The sequence below is a fragment of the Capsicum annuum genome, chromosome 6 (assembly GCF_002878395.1).
Source record: "Capsicum annuum cultivar UCD-10X-F1 chromosome 6, UCD10Xv1.1, whole genome shotgun sequence".
NCBI lineage: Eukaryota > Viridiplantae > Streptophyta > Magnoliopsida > Solanales > Solanaceae > Capsicum > Capsicum annuum.
Genome location: NC_061116.1, coordinates 205,328,386 through 205,340,055, shown reverse-complemented (window position 1 = coordinate 205,340,055; position 11,670 = coordinate 205,328,386). Strand labels below are relative to the sequence as shown.

The following is an 11,670-nucleotide window of genomic DNA, read 5'->3' as shown; positions in this document are numbered from 1 at the left end:
GGATCCAAAAACGACAACAAAAACCCCAAGTGGATCCCACGTACAGAAATCACATTTCGAGGTCAACCCAATGCTCATACATCACCAAGAAATCATAACCCTCAATGAATTGGTGAAAACAAACCAAATTTAGGGCTAAATCAAGCCCTAAGCTAAATTGGGGTTTTGGGTCAAGAACTAAAAAAATTCACCAATAAAGTGATAAAATCTTACCTTAATCCGGATGATAATCATGATAAAAGATGTTTACCAAGCTCCCTAGACACCCACAAGACTCAATTTTGAGTTATCATACCCATCTAGGGTTTTAGGCTCTAAAAAATGAGTCAAAAATGGTGAAAAATGTGGCTATAGGGGTGCTTAAATACCCATACCAGCTTTGGAGATCCGCAGTCGCTGTCTGGGCCATTAGCAAAGTCAAAAACTTATTTTTGACCCTCAAAACTCATTCGGGAACCAAAATATATGATCCAATAGTGAAATTTGAGTGTAAACCACATTTCAAATTCATTGGAATCATCAAAACTTTCATCCGAGATCATTTTAATAAAAATTGGGTCCCACACCTATTCATCCAAATTTTCAACTTTCCGACCAATTGGTCGAAATGAGCTACAGTGCATTGGGACCCGAACCAAAGGTCTATCCAAACTAAAATCGATATTCCGAATATGCTGGCGTAGTCAGAATTTGCATACGGGATCGTTTCGCTGAAGTTTTCACTCGGTGGCCATTTGGAACTAGTGAAGACTTCTAAACAGGGAATTGGCTCCAAAAACAAAACGAACTGCCCGGTAACCGAACCGTCGGTCCTAGCAAGTCATAAATGACTTGGGGCAGCTATAGAGAAACTCAAACGGTGAAGATAAGCATAAATATAGAAAATGACCTGAAGAGTTATTACAGTTCGTCTCTTCCAAGGTCTCTCCATTCCAATATCATTGCCTGTGCCTCTTTATTCGGATAGTCAGGCAGCAATACACACTGCTAAGAACCCCGTGTTTCATGAAAAAATCAAAGAACAAAGCATGTTGAGATTGATTGTCCTTTTGTTCAACAAAAGTTTTTAGATGGACTTATTTCACTTTCATTTGTACCATCTTCCTCTCAATTAGCTTATCTATTCACAAAATCACTCACTGGTCCCTTTCATCGCAATGTTTTGGGCAAGTTGGGTGTTCTTTCGTCCTCTCCAACTTGAGGGGGGTATTGGAACAATGTTGTATTTTCTTCATCGGACCGGGTTGGTTCACCAGTTCCAATCACCTGTTTCACTGCACTCATTTGCTGCAGCCTCAACTTTATTCAATAATGGATTACATGGCTTGGGATTGATTTAATAATGATGATTTCGTCCAACTTCAGTAGATCATTGTACATATTATTTTATTCCTTTTGTACAACCTAGGGTAAATCTTTTGTTTTCTACTGTATTTAGAAGATTATTCCTTAGTTTCCTACCTTATTTAGAAGTGTATCCCTTAGTTATTTTGTACCTTATTTAGGATTCTTTAATTGGATTCTTTACTAGTATATATAGGATATAGTACAAAGCGATTAAACATTGAAGAAAACGGAAAAGAAAATTTTTTCCAATTTCTTGTCTTTATTTTCCATAATTATTTTCGCTCAATTCTTACAATATATAATTCAACGGAAGAGCTTGTATTCCATTCAAAGAAGAAAGCAATATAAATATATATAAAATCTGTGCTTACTAAGGAAATAAATAAAATAAAATCTCACAAATTGAAAGAGGTACATGTTCATTCTATAACACTCCCCTCATGCTGGAGCATAGATATTGATCAAGCTCAGCTTGTTACAAAGATAATCAACTTGAGTTCCATTCAGTGCTTTTGTAAGCAAATCAGCTTGTTGCTCTCCCGTCTTCACGTAGCCAGTGAAAATCAAGTTTCCATTAATCTCTTCACGAATGAAATGACAATCAACCTCAATATGTTTAGTTCTCTCATGATATACTGGATTTGAGGCAATATCAAGAGTAATTTGATTATCATTGAGTTTTGTTGGCATATGATGCTTGATGCTTCAACCAATTCCGGTTAAAAGATGATGTATCCATATAAACATATTTAACTTGATTTTTACTTTTGGGTTTATTTGGTATGGTTATGACATAAGAGTGAGACGTCGTTGTTGTTGTTGATAGAAACAAAGATGTCATCTGATATGCGAAGACTCAAAAAGATTCAGTTTCCACACTGAATCCCATACTAAGCACATCCAATGCAACTTATCAAAGTTTTACCTAATCTCTTTCATTGTGCTATGTTTGTAGAGGAATTATGAGCCAATGAGTACTTCCAAAAAGAATTATTCACAGCGTTTTGGGAAGGCTATGTGCATATTTGAATCATGTTTAGTGTTTCGATGAATGGCAAATATTTCATGAGAAGCAGGTCCATTCACAGAGTAGTAGTTGTAGACAAAAGATAAACAGGCTTACCGAGGTAAACCAAGTTCAAGCAAGAAGGCTATTCATGGTAAGCGAATAAGTATAAGGATGCAGAATCCTATGAGGACTCTTCGTAAGGAAACCACATATTACTAGGATTGTACTTGCTTACTGAATAGTTCAAGGTTGAGGAGCAACAACCTAACTATTCCACACACTTAAAAGGATTGCTACGAGGCAGAATTTACGCAACTATTACATCCAATACCTTGTAGGTTTCTACCGAGCAATAGTAAAAGGTCTTAAAGAATGAATATAGTAATAATCGTTTTAATATACACAAATAACATAACTATAGTGATTGTACAAAATTTATAGGATATCCTTTTTTATCCTTTCCATAGTTAGGATTTATATTCATGTATATTTACTTGGTACTTCATGGAATAAATGTATCAATTCATTTTCCCAAACCTTTATTACATGGTATCAGAGCCTCATAACAAATTTATAAATATCTTTTTTGATCCTTTCCATAGTTAGGATTCTATATTCATGTATATATACTTACTACTTCATGGAATAAATATATCAATTCATTCTCTCATACCTTTATTACATGGTATCAGAGCCAGGTCCAGGTCCATCCCCATTTGGACTCCTGGTCCACGCTCCAATTAGGCCGCTAGGGTGAAATTGGTAGACACGCTGCTCTTACGAAAGAGTGCTAATGCATCTCGGTTCGAGTCCGAGTGGCGGCATACCATCTTCTAAAATGGATAAATATATCTTATAATGAATTCAATTTCCTATTTCCATTTTATAATTATGTATTTAAATTTAATCAGTTGAAAGGTCTAGTTTAAATTGTCAAGTTGCAAATAGTTAGTTACTAAGATTTGATTATGAGTAATTAAATGATAAGATGAATAAAAATTCTCAATTGGAAGGCATGTTCCTACTGGGCCCAATGAATTCATAATTGAAATTAGGGGATCTTTTTTAATTGATTCTTTTATCACACTGTGATATTTTACATCCTTGAATGACCCCATTCGAGAACAATTGGCTGCTGACAAAATTATCAACGAATGACATTCCTTATTTCTATTCAAGAACATATGAATAGTTCTTTGAGGTTGGTTAAGAGATTGTTGAATTTTTGCCTTTGAATAGTAATAAAGAGAAGAAAAGGGGTTGATATTGTACAATATGATCTATTATCACAGAGAAATCCTGACCCCGAAGGATCATTCCTTTTTCCGATATACGAAATAGGGGATTTCACTAAGTTAATTCTTAGGAAATGTCAAATCAAACCATTTGTGCTAGATCTTTGGCTCAACTTTATCCCAGTTTTACCAAGGGAGCAACCCCATTTTTCACCTTGAATTGGACAAAATATGCGAACTTTCCTACTTTTCGTGGAGGATTAGATCCAGCAACTAGGGGTCTAGTATCCTTATGCATGAAGATAACCAATTCGGTCGTCGTAGTCCGACTCTATTATGGATTTCTGACCACATTCTACATAGGGCCCTCTAATCTCTTCCTTCTCCGAGCGCTGGTTATGGAAGAAGGAACCGAGAAGAAGGTACCAGCAACAATTGGTTTTATTACGGGACAACTCAATGTTCATATCAATTTTATTATGTGCCTCTGCATCTAGCATTCGGTTGACCTCATACAATAATTGTCCTAGCTATACCATATCTTTTGTTTCATTTCTTTTGGAACAATCATAAACACTTTTCTGATTATGGATCTACTACCAGAAATTCAATGCGTAATCTCAACATTCAATGTGTATTCCTGTATTGCTGAATAATCTAATTTTTCAATTATTCAAACATTTGATTTTACCAAGTTCAATGTTTGAAACAATTAATTAAGAATTCAAAACTTTTCTATGGAACAGACATGAATATGTGTGGATCATACCTTTCATTTCACTTCCAATCCCTAAGTTAATAGAATCGGGACTTACACTTTTTCCAACGGCAACAAAAAGTTCTCGCCATATGTGGGCTTTTCAAAGTGTTTTATTGTTAAGCAAAGTCATGATTTTTTTCAATCTACCTATCCATTCAGCATATAAATAACAGTTCTTTTTATCAATATGTATGGCCTTGGATCATCAATAATGATTTTTCTTTAGACTTCGAATACTTGATCGACCAATCCAGCAAAACAACCCAAAAGATAAAGAAGTATGTTAATCTCTTCATGCTCGTTCCAAGCTCCAAGTACCATTTGTACAAATAAGAATCCCCTTCTTACATGATTTCTTCTTCATATAGATAGATATAGGATCTATGCGGCAATTACTTAGAAGTACATTTTGTGCTATAGCCCACATTTTGTGCTATAGCCCTTCCTATCTGATAGAAAAGGATCCCATGATCCTGACCCAATCTTATCTAGGATCACAAATCCCAAGTTTGTCTATAAAGAGCGGATCTAATTGTATTAGTATTTATAATTGATTTCTTCTGTGTATTACTAATCGATAGGACCTCATTGGTAACTGCTACAAGATCTCGAGCATTGGAACTATGGTTATGGACCCAAATCCGTTAGTATGGAATATTTTCTTTTCCAAGTAAATCCCCTAGCATATGAAAGAGTGAAAAGCTGCTTTCGTTGTTGTGGAATAAGAAGCCCTTCGTAGTTTAATGCATGTATTTAATTTAGTCGGAGCTATTAGAGCGGGATCCACTTTATAGGGAATATGAGTCGAAGCAATAATAAGAATATTTCTAGTAAAACGTCTTTCACAATCCCTGGAGAGGTGGTTCACTAATAGACCGAAGGATAAGTCATTCGACTTATTCACATCCAGATCATGAATGTTTGGAATCCATATTAAGGAGACATTGCTTTTGCTAATTCGAATTGAAGGGTGATATAAAATCGATCTATTTTCGACATCATATCCACAGTTAGCCCATTCATCCTAGTTAGCAATTCCAACTCCGTATCAAGGTCATGATTGATATCATCATTGGCATCAAGATTGTCACTATCATCAATATCGATCTCATCAAGAGGAAAACCTTTAGGCTTGTTATCCAAGAACCTATTCATAAATGCCTTAGCGGAGCGAAAAGGGTTTTCCATGAGATGGGAAATGAAAACTATTTTCCCCACACGAAGTTTGTATACCATCAATTCAAAGAGTTAGGAGTAAAAGCATGAATTCAAAAGAGATTCTTGAACATAAATCTTAACAGGCAAGGCAATGTTTTAGAGAACAAACTCAATAGCTTAAGGCTATATCGAGTTGCTGAATATAGTGTGTGTACAGGATGGTTGGGCGTGACTACAACAACAACATACCCATTGTATTCCCACAAAGTAGGGGATGGTTAGGTGTGACTAGTACAATAAATTTACAATGATCTTGCAGTCCCCACATCAATAATTTAAAGAACTTACGCTTCATCGTAAGGCCACCAAACTTTTATTTTAGCACCGACCAGTTCTTCAGCATGATCTTTGATGGTACGAGGCCTTTTAAAATCCTGAATAGAAAAAATAGAGCCATGAGTGCGTCAGACTTGAAAACATTCAGAACCACTTTTTATAAGAAAATCCTTTTGATCCCCTTTTCAGTCCTATGAATCAACTGTGGTTCCACGCTTAGCGTGCTCAGCCCCTCAACCTACAGGTTGAAGGTGGAGGTGGTTAATCACTAAGCCGGTCCTCTCTCGTCTGGAGAACCACTTTTAGAACAAAATTATAGGGACCAAAGCAGAATTACTGTCAGTTTTATGAAATCTAATGAAATATGGAAAGATTGGCATCTGCTCTAGCTTCAAAAGAGGGGAAGTTCTTTCTTCTGCTTGTTCTGCCACATTAATTGCTAAAAAATAGTTTTCCTTTGAAGGAAGTTCTTAAAAATCGGTGATGTATCAAAATGTAAGATACCAAATCAGTATATGACGCATTTCGACAATTTATATCCATACATACAAAGCTCTGATAATTGCATATATGGAGGTTACTTAAACAGGAACTAAATCTACGTATAGTTATAGATCAGTACCTCATGTTGCCTTGTAGCCAACTTCCTCCCGGATTCATAATTAGAACATTTGTTTAAGTGATTTTCATCACTAACTGATAATTTAGTAGCCTGTAAAGCTCACAAGTAAAAAAGAAAATCACAAAAGGAAAGCAATAATTTGTACATTGCAAAAATAACTTAGCAAATTGTGCAATATTGTGTTGGTTTGGTGACTACCTTATCTTCTTCAGTAGTAATTTCATTGTTCTGCTGTTTCATTCCATCAATTTGTTGCAGTGATGGCTCGTTCTGTTCTTTGATTTTTGCTTCTTCATTTTTTGCGCTACAATCAGATTTTCTCTCTGCGTCATAATCGGCGGCAGACTCATTCTTCCTCGAGTCCCTTACTGGTTTTCTTTCGCCATTTAGTGTGCGCTTGGTTCTCTCTCCCCAAGTGATATCTCCTGCTGCAACTAAAACACCCGGCTGAGCATCCGCATTTATCGAGCTCTCTTTATCCTTGGGCTGATCCCAATGAGCATGGCTTCCGGTGCTGATATTACGATTCTCGGACGGCAAGGAATGCTGGCCACTTTTACCGGTAAGTGTATTACTCCCAGAAGATAGTTCTGCATTTTGTTCTGGTTGCACATCTTTGGGAATGTCAGGTGTCATGATGTTTGTTCTACAAGTATCCTGCAGCTTCTCATTGTGAGTGTCAGCCTGCAGTGCTGGCTCACAAAATTTAGCCTCGGATGGACCAACTTGCACCGGATGTACAGTATCAGGTGCATTCTCACTTTCCATCTGATAAAAGAAATACAAGAGGAAAGGAAAGAAAGAAACCTGTTAATACTATTATCTATTCATATATGAAACTGTTGCAATTTACTAGCTAATTATAATTAAACATGATAGAAGCACTTCGTCTACTTTCTAATTAACTACATTCAGGAAGAATGAAGTTTGATATCTTTCTTTGTTATGTCATTTACTTTTCAAAATCTAACTGCATACAATGCTACCATTTTCAGTGCAAAATTTGTCTGCGGCAACCTTCCTGGTGCTAATTATATTGCACTAGGTTTAAGACTACGAAAGATAACAATGAAAATATCTAAGGCATAATGAACAAAGAATGCAGTTGGCATTTATACGCTGCGAAACTGCAGTAATGAGGCATAGGTGCTAGTTTTATCAACTATATGAAGTTACTGAGTATCTAGTCTACCATCGCACAAGGAAAAAGGAAAAGCCGATATTTTATATCATAATGTTTATGCCCACTTGTATGTGTAAATGAATGCTTGGATGAATAGACAATAAAAGTAAAGAATCAACATTACACAGAGCATCATTTTAATAAACATCTCTTTCAAGAAAAGCAAGCAACCATTGTTTTAGGTGTAGACAAGATAGATATGAATACAACATACCATTTCTTCTCTGTTTGGCATTTTGCATATTGAGGCAACAATATCATGACAAGCATCAGGATTTAAGTTCATTGACTCTAGAGCTTCGGCAAAATAAGGTTTAACAATGACAGCACAGTGTTCTAGGACTTTTTCCCCCAATTTCGATGAAATCGGTTCATCCATCTGGATAAAAGAAACTACTGGATTAGAAAAGTGCCGAATAAATATTTTTAACAAAGAGGTTCATAGAGACTGTTTATTACCTGATTCTTAATTGTAACACTTTCAAGAAGAGGTTGTAGAAGCTCTACTGAGAGTTCATCACTTTCTTCTATGAGCTGAATCATGATTTCTTTCATGCTAGTGAATACTTTATGAGGATGGTAGGGCCTTCATACAAAAAATAACATAAATATTACCATAGTCAGCAATCGTCAGAGAAAGATTAGAATCCAGAATAACCTTATGCTCATCCATAGGGACAAAATGGTACGGTTTAAAACTAAGTTGCTCCGACTCTCCAAAAATATTGCCACACCGGTGTCGGATCCTTCAAAAATGCACTACTTTTGAAGGATCCGACACACGTCCAATGGCATTTTTGAAGAGTCCGAGCAACATAGTTTACAATGTTGAGTCTCCTACATGCTTAGGCGCGACTCAACGGAGTATATGCAAGCAGCTGAATAGCACGTGCAGTTGAACAGTGTTTCAATGCGTAAGGGTATTTCAGATAACTAACTTTTGGAGCTAGTCAGTGCCCCAGTGGCAGAAGCACCTTTGTCCAAAGGGTTTTGATAAAATTATTTATGTACATGGGTAAAAAAAAACTTTCCTATGTATACATGTTGAATCCCCCCGGCTTCTTTGTGTGAGTTAAAACAGAATTCTTGATTTTGAAATGGTTTTACATCCAAGATTTGTTATTTGTTATATTATGAAAATCCTGGCTCCACTATTGTCAGTGTCGAAAGGACATTGTGTTCTAATTGAGTTGTACATAGACAAGAGAAACCACAACCATGATGATATATTGCAAAGGTCTTAAAGCATATTCCTAGATAGCTATAGGTTCATCTCAAAGGATAAGCACACTGCGACATCCTAATGAAATTTATATTTCATCCAAATTTAATCTGAAGATAGTTGACTTCGTTGCTGGAAAGAAACGAACCATAACTCTACATAACATTGAAGAAAGAGAGACTGATGATGATATCCATGGGAAAGAGAATTTCGACAGAGTACCTGATGATCCTGAGGAGAAGTTTGAATATATCGATCACTAAAGTGTCATATTCAAGGTCCAATAACATCACAAATGACCGAAATTCAGCAAGACTATCAAGAATTTGGGCCACCTTACGGCAGCTGCGGCTAGAAACATCAGGTAACATTCTCAATACGAATGCTGTTTGCAGCAGAATTTCCTGAGATTTGTGTATACATGCATGTGAAAAGAAAATGTTTATGGATGTGGAAGCTCGAGACAAAGAAATAGGTCAGGTTTAAAAAAGAAAACATATAGAAGTTTAAACAAAAGCACAAATTGGAATGGTATACTTCTACCTTCATTTGTTTATGGTCATCATATGGATGCTTTGGGGCAGCTATTCTACAAAGCTCAGTAGTACAAACGATAACTGAAACTTTGACATCTTCGTTGGTATGTCTCAAAAGCTCACTCCTAATCAGTGCTTTCATTACATGTTGAAGGGCAGTTTTCATCGAATCAGAAGGGCGTTGATCTACCGCTTTCAGTAAGGACTCAACTTTCTGACAAAAGAAAAGGGGAAAACAGAGGAGTTAGGTTGCAATTAATGCCTAAATTACTGACATACGAGCAAACAACTTTGAGAAACTAATATACACATCAAATTGAGAAGTCCACTTGAAGTTTTATAAACAGTAAAAATAGATTGTTGCTTCCATTTTCAGTCAAAAATCATTACAGTAAAAATGCAAGTCTCACTTCCACCTCATTTTTTATGCAATTCCATCTCATTCCGTATTAAAAATGAGTTGGCTTGACAATATATTAATTCATAAACTATTGGCGTACGAGCCAACAACTTTGATAAACAAATATACACATTAAACTGGGAAATGCACCTGCAGTTTAACAAATAAATAGTAAGGCATAAATAGCATGAATGGAGCAATAAATAGATCATCCTTTCCATTTTGAAGTCCAAAATCGTTACAGTTTAACAACAATTACCACTTCCACCTCATCTTTTATGCAATTCCATCTTATTCAGTATTTAACAGCAGTCAATGTCCATCTAGAGCTAGAGAATCATCTTGCCATTTAGTGTAACAGCAGTCAACTACTTGAAGGCAAATGAATTTTTGAACAAAGAACAGAAATTCAACTAATGCATCAAAATCTATCTAATTGAAAGACAACCATTGCCCTCAAGAAGTCTTTCCATTAACAAAACGAGAAGTTATCTACCATAAAACAGCACGATATCACACAGACAAAAAAATATTAATGTTTATATGCAGGGCACACAAAAACAAATAAAAATTTGTTCTTTACATCAAGAAAGTTGAAGAGATCATCAGTTGAAGAGGGAGGGATTCAAAATCCATATAATTGAAAGACAAAAATTGCCTCAAGATATCACAAAACAGCAAGATATCACACAAACAAAAAATTTACTGTTCATATGTAGGGGACAAAAAAAATTGATCTTCACATCAAGAAGCTTGAGGAGATGATCAATGGATGAGGGAGGATTCGAAATCTATCTAATTAAAAGACAACCATTGCCTCAAGAAGTCTTTCCATTAACAAAACGAAGAAGCTAGCAATCCATAAAACAGCAAGATATCGCAGAGACAAAAAATACTGTTCATACACAGGGGGCACGAAAACAAATAGTAAAAATTTGTTCTTTACATCAAGAAGGCTCAGGAATTGATCAATGGAAGAGGAAGGATTCAAAATCTATCTAATTAAAAGACAACCATTGCCTCAAGAAGTCAAACTTAGAAGCTAACCATCATAAAACAGCAAGATATCACACAAACAAAAAATTACTGTTCATACACAGGGGACAAAAAAAGAAACAAAAAAAAGTTTTGATCTTTACATTAAGAAGTTTGAGAAGCTCCTCAGTTGAAGAGGGAGGATTCAAGAGGTTCATCCCATAAGCTGTGAGATCATCCCGCTCTTTCTGACAATTTTTACAGGAACAAGAATTAGCCATTGCTAGCAGAATTCAAGAACCCCAAAAGAGTACTTCAATGAAAATGGTTTAGCAACAACAAATACCCCCCTCAGTTTTGTTGATGCAGGAAAAGCATGGTTTGTGGGCAAATGGCAAGCATGCAGAAGCCTATTCCTGTCAGATACTTTCTTGGTTTTCGTGTTTTTGTTAAATTTGTGGTTTGGAGTCCGTGAACTTTTCAGGTTGTTTGTTTCTATATTACTTTTTCTCGTGAGCAAATGGCGTTGGAACTCAACGTTACTACCTATGCAAAAGTGCAAACAGAGAAAGTTGCCAAATTGGGAGTTCGAACTCTGCTGTTGAAGAGAAAATTCACTGATGAGTGATTAGAGTGAATCGACAGTTTTACCCTTTGGATGTGATGGAACAAGAATACTTGGTTTGTTGTAGGAGGTCTAATATTGAAAAAATACCTTGATGTGGACATGTGGCGCCTCTTAATCCTTTTCAAAATTTGGTCTGGATTTCATTAATATCTCAGACAATTTTTACTTATCCGCTATTATTAAACATAAATATCCACTTTGACCACTTTTTGCCTCTTCACTATACTAAAGATAAATATTTTTGTTGACCATCTATAAT

The 11,670-nt window shown here is 35.9% G+C and overlaps 1 protein-coding gene across 1 annotated transcript in view; it reads right to left on the bottom strand.

Annotated features, from left to right (window-relative positions):
- The window catches only part of LOC107876018 (sister chromatid cohesion protein PDS5 homolog C), a 38,426-nt gene extending 26,963 nt beyond the window's left edge, over positions 1-11,463 (bottom strand). Inside the window, exons 1-8 of the mRNA XM_016722975.2 lie at positions 10,948-11,463; positions 9,416-9,622; positions 9,095-9,276; positions 8,110-8,236; positions 7,865-8,029; positions 6,666-7,235; positions 6,468-6,557; positions 5,858-5,943 (exon numbers count right to left, since the gene is read on the bottom strand). Of these exons, the coding sequence (XP_016578461.2) occupies positions 5,858-5,943; positions 6,468-6,557; positions 6,666-7,235; positions 7,865-8,029; positions 8,110-8,236; positions 9,095-9,276; positions 9,416-9,622; positions 10,948-11,064 (1,544 nt within the window). The 5' untranslated portion in view covers positions 11,065-11,463. The remainder of the gene's footprint in view (positions 1-5,857; positions 5,944-6,467; positions 6,558-6,665; positions 7,236-7,864; positions 8,030-8,109; positions 8,237-9,094; positions 9,277-9,415; positions 9,623-10,947) is intronic.
- Between the last annotated feature and the right edge of the window lie 207 nt (positions 11,464-11,670).